This window comes from Bufo gargarizans, chromosome 11 (assembly GCF_014858855.1).
Source record: "Bufo gargarizans isolate SCDJY-AF-19 chromosome 11, ASM1485885v1, whole genome shotgun sequence".
Classification (NCBI taxonomy): Eukaryota; Metazoa; Chordata; class Amphibia; order Anura; family Bufonidae; genus Bufo; species Bufo gargarizans.
Genome location: NC_058090.1, coordinates 82,598,308 through 82,622,378, shown reverse-complemented (window position 1 = coordinate 82,622,378; position 24,071 = coordinate 82,598,308). Strand labels below are relative to the sequence as shown.

Genomic DNA, 24,071 nt, shown 5'->3' with positions numbered 1-24,071 from the left:
TTCAGGACGACCCCTTTCCTTGTAGATGCCCATAGACTGTAAAAAGCTGTTGGCTGTCTCTTGGGAGAACTAAACCTATGTTCCTTCTCTACCCCAACATAATATGCGGGGAAGCATACACATTAGATTATTAGAATGGCAGGTTCAACCAACAAAAGTCTAATGTGTATGGGGACCTTGTGAATTGGCACATGTAATATTTAATTAGTTCCTGCCCTCAGTGGGACTCACAAACTAATTTTCCTCTTTCAGACACCCAAGGAGCAACAAGTCAAATAGTCTACTGTTCGGTTCGGGAAGTTCTTACGGAAATCCACACAAACTTGAGGATTCTAAAAGGCTGTTGTCAAGATAGGACAGACCTTTAAATGAATAATAAAATAAAAAAAACGCTTCCATGAGAATGAATTTACCTCACATGCCCTTAATTTTAAGAAATTGCAGAGCTTGTTCAACAAAGGCAACCTCATTTCTTGTTCAAACCCCAAAAGTTCCACCAGAGGCCCCTTGACGGGCATCTTCGCTTTCAACACAAAGTACATGATTCTTTGCTCTGCCAGGTGTCTGACAACAACATCTTCTCATCTCTCATTATTTAAATAACTGGAGGTTGGGGGAGATATCATCATCTATTCCACTGCTGCCCTATGTGTTTGACCAACCTTTGGACATTTGTTAATAATCTACAATGCTGTTTTGGCCCTAAAGGTGACCATACACTTCAATAGCCATTCAGTCGACAGCTGTTCCACCTGAACGTCTCATACACATGCCCCCTCAGCCAATCCATTATCAATGGAGAAATAAGAATAAGGCTGTGCATACACACTGAATATCTGTCTGTTCGTCCCACATACACGCTCGTCTCAGCTGAACGTGTAGGTATATTCAATGGGGAGAGTGGAGAAAGCTGCCGCAAGACACTTTTGTTGGCAGTCTATCTCCCGAGAGAGCAAAAGGATTGGGCAAAAATAATAATTTTTCCTGATCCTGGGAGCTCCCCAAACACATTAGAGTGTCGGTCAAACCTGCCGAGAACAAGTAACTAATGTATATGTGGCAATGAGTGGTGGCTCACTGCTATTCAGCATGCTCTATCCTTTTTTCCATGACACCAGCCAAACAAACATTTGCCAACCATCTACCACCACGTTAGATGGTTGGCTGATTGACCAATGTCAGTCTAATATATATCCACCTAAAAGTAATTTTTAGGTGGTACCTTGTACTAGACAAACACTGGGTGAACATATACTCCCACCTTAGATGGTTGGCCAGTCAGCCAATGTTAGTCTGATATATGTCACCATCTTAAAAGTCATTTTTGAGTCGGTACTGTACCTTGTACTAGACAAACACTGGCTGAACATCTACACCCACATTAGATAGGTGGCCAGTCATCCAATTTCAGGCTGATTTGTATGGCCACCTTAGAAGTATTTTTTGGGTTGGTACTGTGTGCTTCAAGTGATTGGTGCAAGACAAACGTGGTTCCCATATTCAAAAAAGGATCAAGGTCCTCCATAGGTAATTATAGACTAGTTAGTTTAACTTCTGTTGTGGGAAAAATGTTTGAAGGACTCTTAAGGGGCTATATACAGGAGTGTAATAAATATTATAATTGATAACCAGCATGGGTTTACCAAGGACAGAAGTTGTCAGACTAACCTGATTTGTATTTATGAGGAGGTGAGTAGTAGCTTGGACAGAGGGGCGGCTGTGGATGTAGTGTTTCTGGATTTTGCAAAGGTTTTTGATACTGTCCCTCATAGATGTTTAATAGGTAAAGTAAGGTCTATAGGCCTGGAAAGTATAGTTTGTAATTGGATTAAAAACTGGATGAAGGACCATGTCCAGAAAGTTGTGGTCAATGATTCCTATTCAGAATGGGCCTAAGTTATAAGTGGTGTATCCCAATGTTCAGTGCTGGGCCCTCTATTATTTAATTTATTTATTAATGATATTGAGGATGGGATTAATAGAACCATTTCTATTTTTGCAGGTGACACCAAGCTATGTAGAACTGTACAGTCTAAGGATGATGTCCATATACTACAAGCTGATTTGAACACTGAGTGATTGGGCATTAACTTGGCAAATGAGGTTCAATGTGGATAAATGTAAAGTTCTGCATCTTGGTAGTAATAATCTCCGTGCTTCATATGTCCTAGGTGATGTAACACTGGGAGAGTCACTTATAGAGAAGGATTTGGGTGTCCTTGTGAATGGTAGATTAAATACAGCATACAATGTCAATCAGCTGCTTCTAAGGCCTCCAGGATATTGACATGCATTAAACGAGGCATGGACTTGCGGGGCAGGGATGTAATATTACCACTTTACAAAGCGTTGGTGTGGGCTCATCGGGAATACGCAGTCCAGTTCTGGGCACCAATACATAGAAAGGATGCCCTGTAGCTGAAGAGAGTACAAAGGAGAGCGACTAAACTGATAAGGGGCATGGAGGGTCCTAGTTATGAAAACATATTAAAAGAATTACATTTATTTAGTCTTGAGAAGAGACGTCTAAGGGGGACATGATTAACCTATACAAATATATAAATGGGCCATACTAAAAATACGGTGATAAAATTTTCCATGTAAAATGCGCTCAAAAGATAAGGGGGCGCTGCCTCCGATTGGAGAGGGAAATGTTCAGTCTCCGGAAGCGTCAAAGCTTCTTTACTGTAAGAACTGTGAATCTGTGGAATAGACTTCATGAGGACATGGTCACAGCAGGAACAGTGGACAATTTAAAAAAGGGTTTAGATGAATTCTTAAAAGTAAAAAACATTAAAGCTTTTGAAAACGTGTAGAAATCTGAGTCTCACTTCCTTCTGGGATTCGCGTCCCCGTCTACCCCTTGGTTGAACTTGATGGACGTTTGTCTTTTTTCAACTGTATGTAACTGGTTTTAGTGCAAGATATTTTATCCACATCCACCATGGCCATGGAGAAGTCTCTGAAATTCTGAATCGTGTGTGTATAGCAACATCCAATTATTGAACAGATTAATATGATAAACAGCATCTATTCCTGGAGTCAAATGTTGAATCCAAGCTTGACATATTCACTACTAATTAACACGTGCAATTAAATAATTATTTAATAAGCTGGTGTTTAATGTCTCCATCAGAGCTACAACACTTTGCAGAAATATTTCTTCCTGATCTTTATGTAACCTCGTATGATAAGGCTGTTTGTAAACTTATGAATATTCAGGGAGATTGCTCATTCAGACTCCCTATCTTTTGATGCTTTGTTTGGCTAACGATGGCAGTATAATTAGTTTAAAAAGAAGATAATGAGAAAGAATGATAATTACCAGGCAACATTAGAATTAAACGGATCAGGAGAAATTAGAACTGGCTTCATCCTAGAGCAGGATACAAATGACTGAAAATGTACTTTACAAAATGCTGATTTTTGGGATTTGGTTGTCAATCGGGAATTGTGAAGGAGGGGAGCGTGGAGATGAATGTCTGTTTCTTGAGGGTTCGGCCCGCTAACTAGGACCTTGCTTTTTGGGTGTTGAATATTTCTCTTTTTTTTTCCTGAGACAATGGAAGAAAGTTGATGAAAATCAGTAACGAGAAGAAGGACGCCGAGAGGAGGAGGGAGAGATAACTAGAAAGCCGAAGCCGGCCAGGAGATAAAGGACAGACTGGGAATAGAGCATTGCCTAACCGAGAAGGTCCGACCTTGTACCTGTGATAAGACTCTGAAGCAGAAAGCAACCGGGGATTAAGTGATTGTCTGGGATCTGTCGCTACACGGATTTTATCCTGTCCTGTTGTATTCTTATTTTAATTTCTATCCCCCTTGTTGGTGCCAGAGAGAATGGCAGAGGTTTAGCCTTTATTTTGTCTGAGTGCTAAGGAAGATTTGAAGTCTTTTCAGCTGTGAGTGAAAAGACTCTTTTCATGTTGAATATGAGTAGAAATGAAAGGTTAGACAGATGATCATTGATTATAATCAGGAGCGTTTGAGTGACTAGAGACAAATGGTGAGGCATTGAAGAAGCATCAAAACTGTGATTCCAACCTTGGTAGATCTTAAGGCAATAATTCCAACCGGTTTACTAAGGAAGATGCTTTTTCTTCTGAAGGACTACAACTACTTCATCCTTCTGTACAGATGATAGTTTTTTTTGTTTCTGTCTTCCACAGAACACCTAATCAATAACATTGGCTGGGAAATACTGTACTAGCACTTTAAAAAACCCTCACAGAACTAAGGTCGGAAATACCTGATTGATCGGGCAACAATGAAGATGTGTACTAGGAAAAATTAACATTCTTACACCATACAACCTAGGCTTTATTCAGTCTTTTGTTATTCTTTTGGGTCATAGGAGCAGAAAAATGAAAATAATAACGTGCCAAATAAGTCATGAAGGATGCCAGTGGTGCCCGATAGACCCCACTGACTTATAATGGAAGTGTCCGTCATTTTGATGGGAACAATAGCACAGGTTACCTTAGGAAGTGTCAGGCTCCAGTGGAAGTGTGAACAGGGCCTTAAAAAACCCTCTGTGTGGTATCACATGACTTTACTACTTTAGGAGACCTGACTGGTGGTACAAAAGTGGCCAAAGAAAGGTAGATATTTCACTGCCTAAAAGTGGACATACTGTAGAAACCAAACAAGCCAGTGCCATGTCCCTAGACAGCCGGTTATCTCTTTTAGAAACAAGGCACAAGTATTCTGAAATTAAATATGCTCGATACAGACATCTGCTGCAGGAGAAGAGTGAGGAGGTCCCATACACATTAGATAGTTGGCCAACCCTGAGAAATCCGGTTCAGCCAATGATCATTATCATATTAAACTATATATTGGTGAAACCGAACCTAAAAAATAAAAAAATTATTTGTTTCTTTAAACAAAATCAATGGTCCTTTAAGGGGTTATCCGACTTAAATAAATGTATTCTAATTGCTCTTATTGTAGTCCAGTGAAATCTTTCACTGTTTGGCCAGTTCACCTATGGGTCATGTGACCCCCGACGTCAGTAAGCCGGTTCTGGTGATGACGTCTCGTTTACAGGCTCCTCCCTGCTTGAGGGAGTGGCCAGGCTCCGTAAACGAGACGTCAGAGCCTCTGGTGCCCGCCCCTCTCCAGCTCTTCTCACACTGCCTCGGCTCTGGTATGCGATCGCTCATGCGCGGTACATACCAGAGCCGAGGCGATATCTTCTCCGGCAGCAGGGTATGTTTATCGCTCCTGAACTCACATGGGCTAGAGGTGCCAGTTTGTACCCGTTCCCCTCTGCGTCTGGGGATCGTTCTTACAGCCCTGCCCCCCCCCCCCACTAGTACACATTATACAGTTACCACCCCCTGGGAATAATAAATAAATAATTGGCCATCATTTTATTTGATTCAGCTATACATAATCCATATCTACCACCAATATATGTATTTATCTAAGCAATATCCATATTGAATATATATTAGAATAATATAGATATTGCTTAGATACAGATAATGCTAATGGTACTTTCACACTAGCGTAAGTGTATTTTCACACTAGTGGCAGGACGTATCCGACAGGCTGTTCACCCTGTCGGATCCGCCCTGACGCTATTTGGCCGTGCCGCTGGACTGCGAGAGGTCGCAGGACTAAGTCTACTTTCACACTTGCAGCATAGTGATCCGGCGAGCAGTTCAGACGACGGAACTGCCTGCCGGATCCGGCATTGCAAAACAACATGAAGGATGGATCCGTCCTTCTGGTCTGCGCATGAGCAGACTATGAAAACTGTGAAAAAGACACGGATCCGTTCATCCGCATGACAAGCGGATAGACGGATCCGTTCTTGCAATGCATTTTTTTTTTTGCAAAGCTCAGAGCAGGGTGAGGGGAAGGTCAGATTGTTCACGCCCACAAATGTTCATGAGGCAGAGCTCAGGCTTTGTTGTTATACGCCCCCTCAGCATTGTACTTCAGCAATAACAGAACCATGAAAAGGTGTAAATATGGGTTTTAACTTGATGAAATCTAGCTTAACCAAATTATATGTATATCCTGATGGATTTTAAGAGGTTTTATTATTTTTTTTATTAACTCGGATAACCCCTTTAAAGCTAATTTAGAGAGGTGGTCTAACGTACAGTATCTGAATGGTTCTGGGGCTGGAACCTTGAAAAATTGGATTCCCGAACCTGAAGAAATGATTGTAGTTTGCCAGTTAATCTCCATAGCTCAGAAAAGCCAAGAATGAGAACACCATGAGTGCGTATAGTGACCAAACAAATCTTCTAAGAAGGTCGTTTGAGTTAAAACACCTTCAGGTCTATCAGAGGTCTGCTCAAATTCAAAGTAGGTTGTTCATGAGAACCTAGTGCGGATATAACATAAATGATCTGCTTTTGGGACCATCTCCCAACTATACCAGAAGATCACAACCAGACCAGATCTCATCTAGCTCCCTGGCTATAAAACCAAATGTGAATTTAATAATGTTGCCCTGTACTAATATTTTTTTAAAGATTAGGTGTCCATATTTTAAGTACCTTTTGAAATGGTTTTGCTTTGAGAATTGGTGACCTCCACTAAAATTGGTGACCTCCATCAAAACCAAGTAATATAGCTTAAAAATGATATATGTTATATAGTTCAAATTGCTTCCCCACTGTTGAAACATGACAGTCCTGGTCAATGTGGTCCATAGTGATGTCATGTCACACAACCGTGGTGGCCACTGTGGTCATCTGATGTGACATCACCAGTGATATCAACATCTAAGGGATCTTGATGGTAGAAGTATGAAAATAAATTCTGTGGCTAAGTGGCTTCTAACCCAATATCATCTACAACGTTACAAGACGTATCTTCATACAGCTCACAATGGATGAACACTTGGAAACATATATGATGGCTAATAAAAGGAAACACAGAAACATACATGGGTTAAGCCAACACAACTAGATTTACTCTTACCATTGACATCCAGTTTGTACTCTGCCATATATTCCCCCAGGAGGTTTGCTACATGGCAAATGTAGGTGCCACTATCACTTTTGTTGAGGTTGTGAAATAAAAGGCTGTTTTGATCAGTGATCACTGTCGCTGGCAGATCGCCATTCTTGCGCATCCAGGTATATTTCTTTGGCCTGATGAAGGACAAAGGGGTTAAATATTATCACAAGTGATGGCTGTTATACCATATATAATGGAATAGTGGGTGAAAGACTCCTAGAAATACAATTGTACACACTTTTAGTTTGGTAACATAGTCAAAAAAGTCATACTGTATACCATTTCTAAAGCATCGGTCTCCAACTTGTGGCTCTCTAGCTCTTACAAAACTACAACCCCTAGCATACAAGGGCATCCACAGTTGGAGACTACTGTTATACAGAATACCATAGTTTTGAAGACAGAACACACAGCTTTAAAAAAATTAGGTAAGTACTAGCAAATTTTTGTGTGGAAACCCAGACATGATTTAAGGTTGGTAAGTAGTGGTAGCACCTATAGCGGCCATAAATGCTTCAAAATGTTTCCTATACCTGGATATCCACTTTTCATATTCCTGTTGAGGAATTTTAACCAAGTCTTTTGCACAAAAGTACTTGAGTGTGGGCACATGTTTAAGTTTTGTGTATGGTCAACTGGTTCAGATCATCCTCTAACATCTCTTGCATCCAAATCCACTATTTTATTTTTACAAGGCCATATCCTAACTGAGGGATCATTTAGCAGAACCACTCCTAAGAAGATTCACCACTGTTCTAATTCTTCGATGTTTGAAGATTCTGGCTTTCTCTGTGGTTTGGGACTGTGGGTCCCAGAACCTTAGAATTGGCTTTGGAGGGAGCCATTTAGAGGAGATGATAAAAAGAGTTTTGATTGGGAATGAACTATTTGTTTCCAAATGTTCAGCTGCATTCACAGGTAACAATAATCTCCTCTGTATGGGGATGAATAATCACTGCTACGATCGGTCGTCCCCATACAGATGTACTGTTAGCACATTCCCATTAGCGCACCCAGTTTTTGGTGGTACATTTACAAGGGACAATTATCAGGAGCAAGCATTTGTACGACCATTTATTCCTTATACAATTGCAAGAAAAAGTATGTGAACCCTTTGGAATGATATGGATTTCTGCACAAATTGGTCATAAAATGTGATCTGATCTTCATCTAAGTCACAACAATAGACAATCACAGTCTGCTTAAACTAATAACACACAAAGAATTACATGTTACCATGTTTTTATTGAACACACCGTGCAAACATTCACAGTGCAGGTGGAAAAAGTATGTGAACCCTTGGATTTAATAACTGGTTGAATCTCTTTTGGCAGCAATAACTTCAACCAAACGTTTCCTATAGTTGCAGATCAGACGTGCACAACGGTCAGGAGTAATTCTTGACCATTCCTCTTTACAGAACTGTTTCAGTTCAGCAATATTCTTGGGATGTCTGGTGTGAATCGCTTTCTTGGGGTCATGCCACAGCATCTCAATCGGGTTGAGGTCAGGACTCTGACTGGGCCACTCCAGAAGGCGTATTATCTTCTGTTTAAGCCATTCTGTTGTTGATTTACTTCTATGCTTTGGGTCGTTGTCCTGTTGCAACACCCATCTTCTGTTGAGCTTCAGCTGGTGGACAGATGGCCTTAAGTTCTCCTGCAAAATGTCTTGATAAACTTGGGAATTCATTTTTGCTTCGATGATAGCAATCCGTCCAGGCCCTGACACAGCAAAGCAGCCCCAAACCATGATGCCCCCACCACCATACTTCACAGTTGGGATGAGGTTTTGATGTTGGTGTGCTGTGCCTCTTTTTCTCCACACATAGTATTGTTTGTTTCTTCCAAACAACTCAACTTTGGTTTCATCTGTCCACAGAATATTTTGCCAGTAATGCTGTGGAACATCCAGGTGCTCTTGTGCAAACTGTAAACGTGCAGCAATGTTTTTTTTAGACAGCAGTGGCTTCCTCTGTGGTATCCTCCCATGAAATCTATCTTTGTTTAGTGTTTTACGTATCGTAGATTCGCTAACAGATGTTAGCATATCCCAGAGACTTTTGTAAGTCTTTAGCTGACACTCTAGAATTCTTCTTCACCTCATTGAGGAGTCTGCGCTGTGCTCTTGCAGTCATATTTACAGGACGGCCACTCCTAGGGAGAGTAGCAGCAGTGCTGAACTTTCTCCATTTATAGACAATTTGTCTTACCGTGGACTGATGAACAGCAAGGCTTTTGGAGATACTTTTATAACCCTTTCCAGCTTTATGCAAGTCAACAATTCTTAATCGTAGGTCTTCTGAGAGCTCTTTTGTGCGAGGCATCATTCACATCAGGCAATGCTTCTTGTGAAAAGCAAACCCAGAACTGGTGTGTGTTTTTTATAGGGCAGGGAAGCTGTAACCAACACCTCCAATCTGATCTTGTTGATTGGACTCCAGTTGGCTGACACCTCACCCCAATTAGCTCTTGGAGATGTCTTTAGTCTAGGGGTTCACATACTTTTTCCACCTGCACTGTGAATGTTTACATGGTGTGTTCAATAAAAACATGGTAACATTTAATTCTTTGTGTGTTGTTAGTTTAAGCAGACTGTGATTGTCTATTGTTGTAACTTAGATGAAGATCAGATCACATTTTATGACCAATTTGTGCAGAAATCCATATTCCAAAGGGTTCACATACTTTTTCTTGCAACTGTAATTGTCTAGGTCCTTGATCCTCTTCTATATGGGGAAGAATGATCGCTGATAGAATTGTTCATCCCCATAGAGATTTATTGTTAGTTGGCAGAACATCACCATTAATTCATCTTTTGTTTGGTGGTACATTTACAAGGGGCAATTATCAGGAACAAGAGTTTATAGGACCATTTGTTCCTGATAGTTGTCCAAGTGCTTAATCATCTTCCTATCATTTCTGGACAAGAAAGACGCAATCCATGTTCAAGAACCAACCAATATGTCTAAGTTAAAGCAGGTCTACGAAGAGTAGGCCAAAGTTTCTCAACCGTAAAGGGAGAAGATGGGTTATGTGGATAACTTTGTTCTCTATGTATCACACATCAGTCAGTGGGAACGTTTCCAATACTAGGAGGCATCTGGACCTTTTAAGAGCAGAGTAAATCAATAATTTTCAATGTGAACTAAACTGTACTGTGATGCCGTCCTTTCAGATGTTAAACTGACTACGGGCAACAGAAATACAAAAGCCAGACACATGTATCACTAAAAAGGGATCAGAGACATAACGAAGCCAAACAGAACCATAATAGGCCTTTAATGATATTATATGCCTTGATAACACATTATAATAGATGGATATTACTCACACTTCATGCTTTACACAGGCTTCGATGCAGGATTTTCCCATTGATTTAATTAACCTGTACTCATTTAATTAATGGATCTACTGTAAGCTAATTAAAGTAGCCCAGGTGAATTACATAATAAAAGTGGGGACTTCTCAAATCACATAGAGGGCTTCGATGAGGTACAGATGACAAGTAATTGTACAACAAGTTGGCAGAGCAGCAAGGAGCAGAACATTACACCACTACATCACTACATACTTATCATAGTAACATGGGGTCGGGGGAGAGGAAGCGTGGTTGGAGCCACAATGGGAACCATACTTATCTGCTCCTTCACTCCCTTAGCTCCACCACAGCTCCTGGGTCACTCTGCATCAACATTCAGTTTGACGTAAGTGGTGTGGCCACTGCAGCCAATGACTGCCCACATTAGTGACGAGACACTTATGCATGAAGTCACTTGAGAACATGATACATGGGTGACAGGTTACAGCAGTGGCTAGTCATTGGCTGCAGCTGCCACGTGACCTGCCTCAAACATCAATCTGTGGTCGAGCCAGGGAAGCAAAGGAGTCGAATCCAATGGTAGGGATCAGGTAAGTCTCATTCCCACCACGTGCCTGGTCACAATGGGGAGTCTGAAGAAGAGGTCCCCAGGAGTGAACAACCCCTTTAAAGGGGACCTGCTACCACTCCTGACATGTCTGTTCTAGTAAATACTTGTATTCCCCATGAAATATCAATTCTGGAGCTCCTTTTCTTATCACTCTGTGCTGTACTGATCCAAGTACAGCCTCCTGGTCCGGGATAATAGGGCTTTTACGGTCATGATTGCACAGTACTTTATACTAAACACATTCCATCATGTACTAGGATCCATAGTGGTTATGTAAGCTGAGGAACCTGATTTGATTGCGCTAACGTAAGTTGATAAGTCAAGTGTAGGAGGTGTAGAACTGATGAGAAAGCGAGGTGATATTGGGGTGAGGTGTGGAAGAAGTGAGACACTTTGAAATGCTGGGGTTGGACTAAGAACACTTCATACAAGCATCTTGTATATACAGTATAGAAACTGTCCATTTTGCTAATTGTCTATTTTACCAGCCTCCCCAGATCAGATACCGCATTTAGGTTACACCGCTGAGGAAGGTTCTGTTGGGCCAAAGCGTTCGGTGATCAATACTGTGAAAAATTATCATTATATACATACATATGTATGGATCAGAATCCTTGATGTCTTTTGTTAAATAAATTACACTTTAATTTCATCATATCATTGGAGTGCCTCGATTTTTCTTCAATTGCTGAATTGACTATCAAGTCATTTCGCTTGTACCAACGCACCTAAGAAGAGTGGTGCAGACCCCAATTATGTTTTACCACCTCAACACACAGACTAACACAGTTGTTCACAGGTGCCCACAGAACCGTATGAGACCCCTACTGAACCCTAGGACATACATGTACCCTTAGAACCCCCTGAGATAACTATAGAACACGTATGGATACTGTAATTATCAGTATCAGCACATAGTACCCTATAATATCATCATAGAACCCTGAAGGATCACAATTAAACCCTATTAGATTATCAAAGAACCCTATGAGGTCACCACAGAAACCTATGAGATAACCATAGAGCCCTATTAGATCACCATAAAATCCTATAAAATACCATTGAACATTATTATATTACCATAGAAACCTATGAAGTCACCATTGAATCCATTGAGACTCTGAACTCAACCAAATAGCCAAATAAACCTATGAGATCACCATAGAACATTATGATATTACCATAGAACCCTATGAGATACCTACTGAACCCAACCAAATCACCATAGAAACATATGAGATAACCACTGAACCCCATCAGATTATCACAGAACCCTATGAGATCATCATAGAAACCTACAAGATAAACATAAAAAAACTATCAAAAACCTAAAGAAAACTATGAGATAAACATAGAGCCATATCATTATATTGCCATAAAACCCTATGAGATCCCCATGGAATCCTACGAGCTACAGTACTCACTGAATCCAACCAGATAACCATAAATACCTGAACGATCACCACTGAACGTATCAGATTATCATAGAACCCCATAAAACAAACATAGAACCCAATGAAATGACCATAGAAACGTATGAGATAATCCTTGAACATTATGATATTAGCCTAGAACACTGAGATCACCTTTAAACTAGTGATGAGCGACATAGGCAATATTCAAATTCGCTATATTTTGGCCACAAGTTTGCAAATTTGAGAATTTGTGATTGTGAAAATCACTAATGTAATATGCACATATGGTGCGTGCAGTTTTATTACCTATAACATATAATAAACAGACAATTACACAAAGGCTGTATGCCAAAAGCCAGGTATGTGCTAACTAACAATCTATCCATAAGACAGGTACAGTCAGCACACCTTACAATGGCAGCCTTGTGCACTATGAGACATTCAAATCCAGCTCTCATCTGACTGAGAGCCTGTAAGCCTCAAAGTTGCTTGATATAAGTTGGGTGGCTTGGGGGGACCTGTGCACCTAGATCATTATCATTAGGGTAACAAAAATTGTCATTTTTTTGAATGCCAGCTAACTCTTCTCTCACTGCTTAGGAGGGCTGCATAAAAATTTGCAGTTGAATTTGCATAAACTTGAATATGGGAAGGACATGCAAATAGTGTTTCAGCTGAAAAACAAGGCAGATTCTGCTAATTTGCATGTCTTTTCCACATTTAAGTTTATGCAAATGAGTTTACATGCCAAAACAGTATAAAAAGGTTATTGAATGTAATATTAGGACATCTAGAAAACTGAAAAATTTTATGCAACCCTCCTAAGCAGTGAGAGAAAAGTTAGCTGGCATTGAAAAAAAATGACAATTGTTGTAACCCTAATGATAATGATCTAGGTGCGCAGGTCCCCATCCAACTTAAATCAAGCAACTTTGAGGCTTACTGGCTCTCAGTCAGATGACAGCTGGTCCTGGCAATATCATAGCCCATAAGGTTTATCTGAGGTGGGATTATTGCTAGTTGTCTCATAGTGCACAAGGCTGCCATTGTAAGGTATGCTGACTGTACCTGTCTCATGGATAGGTTGTTGGCTTGCACATACCCGGCTTTTGGCATACAGCTTTTGTGTGATTGTCTGTTATATGTTGTTTATTGTATATTATATGTAATGGTTTAATAATATAACATCTATAAAAAGAAATGATTAGTGATAGGTTTAAAAACACTTCTAATAAAAATTTATTAATGATAGGTAAAATAATAACTATAAAAAAAAGATATGGAAGATAGATAGCATAATAAGGATAAAAAAAATCTAGAATATTCGCAATTACGAAGAAATTCTCGAAGTGCCGTTATTCACGATAAAAATTTGTGCTCAATGCCACTTTAAATCAAATGACATTTTTTCCCTATGAATTTATTATAGAATGTCAATGAGATAGCCATAAAACCCTATGAAATAACCGTAGAGGTGACCGAGATCACCACAGAACCCAAGGAGATAACAATTGAACCCAACAAGATCAATATTAAACCCTAGGAGATAACCATAGAACCCAATGAGATAACTATAAAACCCTATGAAATAGACATGGAACCCAATGAGATCAGTATTGAACCCTATGGTGATCAGGTCAGAGCTGCAAGAGGTCTGGTACTGTTGGCACAATGGGGCTAACATGAGTTCACTTTACTGGCCTTTACATCATTTTGGCATACGTTTTTAGACAGATTATTATTGTTTGCACCAAAAACAAAGACCATGGAAATTTCTATAGGTCAATGGTGCGCCATTTTTTTTCCCATCGAGAGGCTGGGAGCTTCTGTAGGTCTGCTCACACAGGACCATCAGAGTACTCTATAGCTACAAGCCCTACAGCTGTATTAGCTGAGCCAAGCTGAAGGTATCTGTAGTTTTACATTGCACACTAATGAAGCTTTATTTACCTAAAACTTGAGAGCCCCTTTAAATTTCTGCACGAATTGGACTCAATATTCCTCGGAGCACAATTTTTCCTGTGCTCGAGGCTACCAGTGACATTTCTGCTTATTTTTGTGTTTTGTGGTCAGTAAAGGTCAGTAGTAACATGAGCTTGTTCCTGTTAGTACAGCTGACTGATAATTTAAGAGAAAGGAAAGTAAAAGGACGGAAATAGAAATTCGCTTCCTTAAAAAATGAAAATCCACCATATAATTTGAGCTCCTGTAGTGAACACGCAGTAAAATGTACCATTATAATACTACAAAATAAGTAAATTTTTTGCCTGATGGTTGCCAGCTCTGCTGTCCCTGGCTATTATCTGTAATGATGGGGCTCCTGGTAGTAGCATATGTTCTGAACTTGGACAAAGCAGCAGGGCTCACAACATTACCAACAATGGTGCTGATAGAAGAGAAGACGCCCACTAAGTGTACTGGTTCCAAAGCATATTTCAAGTTTACAGGGGGCTTCCATGTCATCTGGAGAGTGTAAGAAGAAGAAAACCCTCACTTGCTGGTCAAAACCTGAATGGCTCTACAGCATGATGCTCCATCCACTGCATTGACCAATGGCTCTAGTCAATGGCAACCGTTGGGTGTGTGTTCTGTTGCCATGTTTTCCTGTTGCACAAGCACCTGAGCATGCTTACACCAGCTGCAGTAGTATCACTGTAACCACAATCCACCAAGAAGACACGACCCTGTTCAAGCAGGACTCAAAGCCATTAAGAAAAATATTGTCCAGCACTGTTGTGTCTTCATAAAAGCAGAAACTTTATTGTATGGAATAAATGCAGAAAACACAGGCGCGTTTTGGGGTACGAGCTCCTTTTTCTAGAGTTGAAAAAGGTCTATTGTCACCCAAAACACGTTAGTGTTTTCTGTATTTATTCTATACAATAAAGTTCCTTCTTTTATGGAGATACGGTATTAATGGAGAAGACTTTTCTTGTGTGCTCAAGGTTTCCTGCCATTATCGAATACGTTGTGAATCCTGGGCAACCCCTCTAATAGCATGTTGCCAGTGACTGAAGATCCGGTAAAGGTGGAGAGTCTTGTAGCCTGCAGCTATACTGGAAGGATATGAGCTAAAGAATAGGCAATGTGGCCATATTGTTCTTGCTTTTCTTGGATACCATAAGAGATTGAAGTAGGGCCATAAGGGTTATGGTACAGCTGCAGGACGACATAGCCTCTCAACTAAACCCAGAACTAAGGATGAGCCAACCCGAACTGTATAGTTCGGGTTCGTACCGAATTTTGGGGTGTCCGTGACACGGACCCGAACCCGGACATTTTCGTAAAAGTCCGGGTTCGGGTTCGGTGTTCGTCGCTTTCTTGGCGCTTTTTGAAAGGCTGCAAAGCAGCCAATCAACAAGCGTCATACTACTTGCCCCAAGAGGCCGTCACAGCCATGCCTACTATTGGCATGGCTGTGATTGGCCAGTGCAGCATGTGACCCAGCCTCTATTTAAGCTGGAGTCACATAGCGCCGCACGTCACTCTGCTCTGATCAGCATAGGGAGAGGTTGCAGCTGCGACGTTAGGGCGAGATTAGGCAGTGATTTACTCCTCCAAAAGACTTCATTCAGAGATCGATCTGCAGCTGTGGATGATTGAACTGCTGCTATTGAATTGCTCACTGTTTTTAGGCTGCCCAGAGTGTTTTTCAGTCACTTTTTTCTAGGGTGATCGGCGGCCATTTTGTGTATTGTGGTGCGCCAGCACAAGCTGCGACCAAGTGCATTTAACCCTCAATAGTGTGGTTGTTTTTTGGCTAAAGCCTACATCAGGGTGAAGCTGTCACACCAAGTGCATTTAACCATCAATAGTGTGGTTATTTTTTGGCCATATACTACATCAGGGGAAAGCTGTCACCAAGTGCATTTAACCCTCAATAGTGTGGTTGTTTTTTGGCTATATCCTACATCAGGGTCAAGCTGTCACACCAAGTGCATTTAACCATCAATAGTGTGGTTATTTTTTGGCCTTATCCCAGTCTAATTCTGACTGTAAACGTATACCTGTCACCCAGCGCCTAAATAATAGGCCTCAAATTTATATTCATCCAAATCTGTCATTATTAATGTAGCTGGTCAAGTTATTTAGTGTTCGTCAAAGCACAGTTTTTGTTCTGGGTTGAAATAAAATTCCCAATTTAGCAATTCTCTAAATTAGTGGTTTCTGCTGTATCAGGCCTACTTAAAATTTATCCCTAAAAGGGTATATAAGATTCAAGGTGCACATAGGGTCATTCTGAATAACTTCACACACACGCTACTGTGCATTTCCCAGTCTAATTCTGTCAGTAAACCTATACCTGTCACCCAGCGCCTAAATACTAGGCCTCAAATTTATAGTCAGCTAAATCTGTGGTTACTGCTGTGCCTGTATTAGTGTAATACGGTACCTTAATAGATAGCCAGATAGTGTTAGGTGTCTGTAAAAAAAGGCCTGAATTTGAATTCAATACATTGGGCCAAATAATATTTTTGTTGTTGTGGTGAACGATAACAATGAGGAAAACATCTAGTAAAAGACACGGACGCGGACATGGTCGTGGTGGTGTTAGTGGACCCTCTGGTGCTGGGAGAGGACGTGGCCGTTCTGCCACAGCCACACGTCCTAGTGTACCAACTACCTCAGGTCCCATAATTTACAGCGATATTTGGTGGGGTCCAATGCCGTTCTAAGGATGGTAAGGCCTGAGCAGGTACAGGCATTAGTCAATTGGGTGGCCGACAGTGGATCCAGCACGTTCACATTATCTCCCACCCAGTCTTCTGCAGAAAGCGCACAGATGGCGCCTGAAAACCAACCACATCAGTCTGTCACATCACCCCCATGCATACCAGGGAAACTGTCTCAGCCTCAAGTTATGCAGCAGTCTCTTATGCTGTTTGAAGACTCCGCTGGCAGGGTTTCCCAAGGGCATCCACCTAGCCCTTCCCCAGCGGTGGAAGACATAGAATGCACTGACGCACAACCACTTATGTTTCCTGATGATGAGGACATGGGAATACCACCTCAGCACGTCTCTGATGATGACGAAACACAGGTGCCAACTGCTGCGTCTTTCTGCAGTGTGCAGACTGAACAGGAGGTCAGGGATCAAGACTGGGTGGAAGACGATGCAGGGGATGATGAGGTCCTAGACCCCACATGGAATGAAGGTCGTGCCACTGACTTTCACAGTTCAGAGGAAGAGGCAGTGGTGAGACCGAGCCAACAGCGTAGCAAAAGAGGGAGCAGTGGGCAAAAGCAGAACACCCGCCGCCAAGAGACTCCGCCTGCTACTGACCGCCGCCATCTGGGACCGAGCACCCCAAAGGCAGCTTCAAGGAGTTCCCTGGCATGGCACTTCTTCAAACAATGTGCTGACGAGAAGACCCGAGTGGTTTGCACGCTGTGCCATCAGAGCCTGAAGCGAGGCATTAACGTTCTGAACCTGAGCACAACCTGCATGACCAGGCACCTGCATGCAAAGCATGAACTGCAGTGGAGTAAACACCTTAAAACCAAGGAAGTCACTCAGGCTCCCCCTGCTACCTCTTCTGCTGCTGCCGCCTCGGCCTCTTCTGCTGCTGCCGCCTCGGCCTCTTCCTCCGCCTCTGGAGGAACGTTGGCACCTGCCGCCCAGCAAACAGGGGATGTACCACCAACACCACCACCTCCGTCACCAAGCATCTCAACCATGTCACACGCCAGCGTTCAGCTCTCCATCTCACAAACATTTGAGAGAAAGCGTAAATTCCCACCTAGCCACCCTCGATCCCTGGCCCTGAATGCCAGCATTTCTAAACTACTGGCCTATGAAATGCTGTCCTTCAGGCTGGTGGACACAGACAGCTTCAAACAGCTCATGTCGCTTGCTGTCCCACAGTATGTTGTTCCCAGCCGCCACTACTTCTCCAAGAGAGCCGTGCCTTCCCTGCACAACCAAGTATCCGATAAAATCAAGTGTGCACTGCGCAACGCCATCTGTGGCAAGGTCCACCTAACCACAGATACGTGGACCAGTAAGCACGGCGAGGGACGCTATATCTCCCTAACTGCACACTGGGTAAATGTAGTGGCAGCTGGGCCCCAGGCGGAGAGCTGTTTGGCGCACGTCCTTCCGCCGCCAAGGATCGCAGGGCAACATTCTTTGCCTCCTGTTGCCACCTCCTCCTACTCAGCTTCCTCCTCCTCTTCTTCCACCTGCTCATCCAGTCAGCCACACACCTTCACCACCAACTTCAGCACAGCCCGGGGTAAACGTCAGCAGGCCATTCTGAAACTCATATGTTTGGGGGACAGGCCCCACACCGCACAGGAGTTGTGGCGGGGTATAGAACAACAGACCGACGAGTGGTTGCTGCCGGTGAGCCTCAAGCCCGGCCTGGTGGTGTGCGATAATGGGCGAAATCTCGTTGCAGCTCTGGGACTAGCCGGTTTGACGCACATCCCTTGCTTGGCGCATGTGCTGAATTTGGTGGTGCAGAAGTTCATACACAACTACCCCGACATGTCAGAGCTGCTGCATAAAGTGCGGGCCGTCTGTTCGCGCTTCCGGCGTTCACATCCTGCCGCTGCTCGCCTGTCTGCGCTACAGCGTAACTTCGGCCTTCCCGCTCACCGCCTCATATGCGACGTGCCCACCAGATGGAACTCCACCTTGCACATGCTGGACAGACTGTGCGAGCAGCAGCAGGCCATAGTGGAGTTTCAGCTGCAGCACGCACGGGTCAGTCGCACTACAGAACAGCACCACTTCACCACCAATGACTGGGCCTCCATGCGAGACCTGTGTGCCCTGTTGCGCTGTTTCGAGTACTCCACCAACATGGCCAGTGGCGATGACGCCGTTATCAGCGTTACAATACCACTTCTATGTCTCCTTGAGAAAACCCTTAGGGCGATGATGGAAGAGGAGGTGGCCCAGGAGGAGGAGGAGGAGGAGGAGGAGGAAGAGGGGTCATTTTTAGCACTTTCAGGCCAGTCTCTTCGAAGTGACTCAGAGGGAGGTTTTTTGCAACAGCAGAGGCCAGGTACAAATGTGGCCAGCCAGGGCACACTACTGGAGGACGAGGAGGATGAGGAGGAGGTGGAGGAGGAGGATGAGGATGAGGATGAAGCATGTTCACAGCGGGGTGGCACCCAACGCAGCTCGGGTCCATCACTGGTGCGTGGCTGGAGGGAAAGGCAGGACGATGACGATACGCCTCCCACAGAGGACAGCTTGTCCTTACCCCTGGGCAGCCTGGCACACATGAGCGACTACATGCTGCAGTGCCTGCGCAACGACAGCAGAGTTGCCCACATTTTAACGTGTGCGGACTACTGGGTTGCCACCCTGCTGGATCCACGGTACAAAGACAATGTGCCCATCTTACTTCCTGCACTGGAGCGTGATAGGAAGATGCGCGAGTACAAGCGCACGTTGGTAGACGCGCTACTGAGAGCATTCCCAAATGTCACAGGGGAACAAGTGGAAGCCCAAGGCCAAGGCAGAGGAGGAGCAAGAGGTCGCCAAGGCAGCTGTGTCACGGCCAGCTCCTTTGAGGGCAGGGTTAGCATGGCAGAGATGTGGAAAACTTTTGTCAACACGCCACAGCTAACTGCACCACCACCTGATACGCAACGTGTTAGCAGGAGGCAACATTTCACTAACATGGTGGAACAGTACGTGTGCACACCCCTCCACTTACTGACTGATGGTTCGGCCCCATTCAACTTTTGGGTCTCTAAATTGTCCACGTGGCCAGAGCTAGCCTTTTATGCCTTGGAGGTGCTGGCCTGCCCGGCGGCCAGCGTTTTGTCTGAACGTGTATTCAGCACGGCAGGGGGCGTCATTACAGACAAACGCAGCCGCCTGTCTACAGCCAATGTGGACAAGCTGACGTTCATAAAAATGAACCAGGCATGGATCCCACAGGACCTGTCCATCCCTTGTCCAGATTAGACATTAACTACCTCCCCTTAACCATATATTATTGGACTCCAGGGCACTTCCTCATTCAATCCTATTTTTATTTTCATTTTACCATTATATTGCGAGGCACTATAGGAGGCAATATTATAATTCTACATTAAGTTCCCAACCTGATAGTGTCTTTATCTATTTTTTACAGGCGGGACATATCAATTGGTCCCTTGGTCCTATGCTTGGTATCGTTTGCGTCTCTAGGCCTGTGTCCTCCATTATAACATAAGTATATCTGATTTATCTGTGTAAATATGACGGTTTTACCCATGACTGTGAATACCCCCTGATGAACCTAGCAATAGGGGAAACGCGTAGGGGTTCTATGAGAACCAGCCTGGGAATGCACCGTTCTTGATACCCCAGTGCTTTTGGTTCTTTCATGTTTATGGGTGATACGTACCTTTGTTCACCTATTCTTTATCTAATCTTGTGGGTTGGTGTCCATGTAGGTATTTTATTACCTGGGACACAGATTAACACCCGTCAGTTCCTGGGGAGCTGTGATCATTTTTTGAGAGGAGGGTAAACGCTGGGCAGTCAGCCCAGGCACGAGGACGGGGAGTCTCCACCACTAGGGGATGTCCCTGGGCTGAGGGACTAGTTAGGGTGAGCATAGGGTTAAGTCAGATATACCTCACTGCTCCCCATAGCTGCCCTGTGTTTACTCGCCACCTTAATACTATATGAACGGTTGGCTTCCATGCAGGAGCATAGTTTATCTTTTTTTCATTTTTTGTCTGTTTCACAATTTTTCACTGGTGAACCACCACTGTAGTATTATTTTAAATAATATGAATAAGTAAAAGTTATGTTTTAAAGGGGTCAATATTGCTGGACACTTCTCGATTCTATGATCCTTTCTCATAAAAATTGATATTGATTTAGCTGGACATATATATTGCGAGGCAACCCAAAGTTGAATGAACCTCTCCTCTGTCTGGGTGCCGGGGCCTAAATATATGCCAATGGACTGTTCCAATGTTGGGTGACGTGAAGCCTGATTCTCTGCTATGACATGCAGACTGATTCTCTGCTGACATGAAGCCAGATCCTCTGTTACGGGACCTCTCTCCTCTGCCTGTGTGTGTGCTGGGCCTAAATATATGCCAATGGACTGTTGCAGTGGTGGCTGACGTGAAGCCTGATTCTCTGCTATGACATGCAGACTGATTCTCTGCTGACATGAAGCCAGATCCTCTGTTACGGGACCTCTCTCCTCTGCCTGGGTGCCGGGGCCTAAATATCTGACAATGGACTGTTCCAATGTTGGGTGACGTGAAGCCTGATTCTCTGCTATGACATGCAGACTGATTCTCTGCTGACATGAAGCCAGATTGTCTGTTACGGGACCTCTCTCCTCTGCCTGGGTGCTGGGCCTAAATATATGACAATGGACTGTTCCAGTGGTGGGTGACGTGAAGCATGATTCTCTGCTATGGGACCTCTCTCCAATTGATTTTGGTTAATTTTTATTTAGTTTATTTTAATTTTAATTCATTTCCCTATCCACATTTGTTTGCAGGGGATTTACCTACATGTTGTTGCCTTTTGCAGCCCTCTAGCTCTTTCCTGGGCTGTTTTACAGCCTTTTTAGTGCCGAAAAGTTTGGGTCCCTATTGACTTCAATGGGGTTCGGGTTCGGGACGAAGTTCGGGTCGGGTTCGGATCCCGAACCCGAACATTTCCGGGAAGTTCGGCCGAACTTCTCGAACCCGAACATCCATGTGTTCGCTCAAATCTACCCAGAACTAATCAATACAAAGTGACTACCATTTGACCATTGGGTGACCAGCACCCATCAGTCTATCCACCCAAAATTTAAAAAAAGTTAAATATAAAATGCAAATTGTGGTATATCACACTTCCTGATGTTATCATGGATGGCAATGGGGAGTGACATGGCCTCCAAGTCCTCATCTAGCTGTAGTCATGATTTGAACGTTCAGATGACAGCTACTAAAACCAGAAATAAAAGGAAAAATGCGGCACTCCAACCTCTCAAATCAAGTCCGTGTTTATTTTTCGCCCAGCGTGCAACTTTTTGACTCCACTGAGTCTTTATCAAGAATGTTACTACTAAAACCAAGCATTGAGGATCACGTCTAACACCAGGTATGTGGGCACAGTCATCGTTATGGCAGTGCTCCATGCCTGCCACCATCCTGCTTTCCGAGTCCCATCACTGTTATGGCGCCCGTTTGTCCTGGCTTCTGGAGCTCAGTGTTTTCTGCTGTAGGTCACAGCCGGGTCCCTGACCCTTAAAGGAGAGGCGCACACCAATCTGCTTACAGCACCTTTTCCTAGGAAGAGGTGCCTGAGCAATAGGCTACCCTAGCTTGCTTGTTTCTGTGAAGGTATGCTATTCTGCTTGTCTGCCCATGTACTGATCTCTGCCTGTTTACCATTTCTGACCCTCTTCTGCCTGCCCTGACCTTGGACTTTTTTCATGTAATCGCACATACTGTCTGCCCAGACCTCAGCCTGTCCCTGACTATATTTTTCCTCATCCCTTCATGCTCCACAGCGGTGACTGACCACCATAGGTCACCAGTTAACCACACTGGGACTACTCCAGGAGGTAGCAGTCTAGTGGCTTCCCTGCAGCAAAGTCCAAATCTCAGTATAGGGGTTAAAGAGTGAATACCAGGGCACTGCCAGGATAACGCCCTTAGGATTAGCCCTAAGTCAAACCCATTGGTTGACACAGTATTTCCACACCCACTGTTTGTGACAGTCACAGTGTACCATCTACTGACAGGCACAGAGAATGTTTATCCAGATCACCACTGGCCTCCAAACCCATGTGACCCTGGTATCATTCCAGGTCCTGCTTGGTGTGCACCAAATGTGTGTACATAATATCAATGTTTTAATGCAGTCTTTTCAATTAGCACAATCTGACAATGTGAATGGAAACAAAAAAAATGTATGGATACAAACATACATACATAGTGCTGTGATGTCACAAGTTCACAACAATACTTAGTGCACCAATCAGTAATATGTAGTCAGATCTACTAAAATGTGAAGTTGCGCGTATTGCGCCAAAATATGCGCATCATTAATTGCCGATTTGCGCAATCGCGAATATATTGAAGCACTCTATCTGCATATAAAGCTATTGTAATGTTCTGCCGTTCCAACCATTTTCTCCAGTCTCAGGAAACGTCTAGCAGCTTGAAAAATTTAGCAAAAGTGACCCATGCCTGTATTGCGCGCTCATTACGTGCATATTACATTGCCGATTTTCGCAATCAAGAAAATAATGGCGAATTCTCAAATTCAAATATTGCCCCTGCCGCTCCTCAGTATTAGCTAGTGGTGATGTAACAGAGAGGAGGACCTTGGTCATGTACCATATGAAGAAGGTATCACTGCAGAACAATGGCTGATATATTAAGGGGCCACCAAGACAACTCTAGAAAGGGTATGCTAATTTTTTGCAAAAGTGTCCTACACATGCCCCATGTACTTGACCATGGTCTCCTGGTAGGTCACCTCACTAAATAAAACGCTTGTTCAACCTAAATTTAAGTTAAGTAAAGTGCTTAATACTACTTGTCCATACTCACTCTGGATTTCCATAGCCATCACATTGCAGCATCAGCCTGTCCCCCTCTCTTGGCAGGTTGGGCCGAGACTCAATCTTTGCTGTAGGATGATCTGTGAAAAAGATGACACTATAATTAGATAGATTATCGCAAACGTAAAATATTGTATCATATTTCATGGTGAAAACAGTAATAATCTATGGTAGACATTGATCCGGATGACTTTCCTCTATGAAACG

The 24,071-nt window shown here is 43.3% G+C and overlaps 1 protein-coding gene across 7 annotated transcripts in view; it reads right to left on the bottom strand.

Moving 5' to 3' along the window:
- Positions 1-24,071, bottom strand: part of CADM3 (cell adhesion molecule 3) — a 412,410-nt gene that overhangs the window by 13,105 nt on the left and 375,234 nt on the right. For all 7 annotated transcript variants that reach the window (XM_044272036.1, XM_044272031.1, XM_044272034.1 and 4 more), the window contains 2 exons: positions 23,854-23,944; positions 6,946-7,118 (listed from right to left, as the gene is read on the bottom strand). In XM_044272036.1, coding sequence (XP_044127971.1) covers positions 6,946-7,118; positions 23,854-23,944 — 264 coding nt within the window. The remainder of the gene's footprint in view (positions 1-6,945; positions 7,119-23,853; positions 23,945-24,071) is intronic.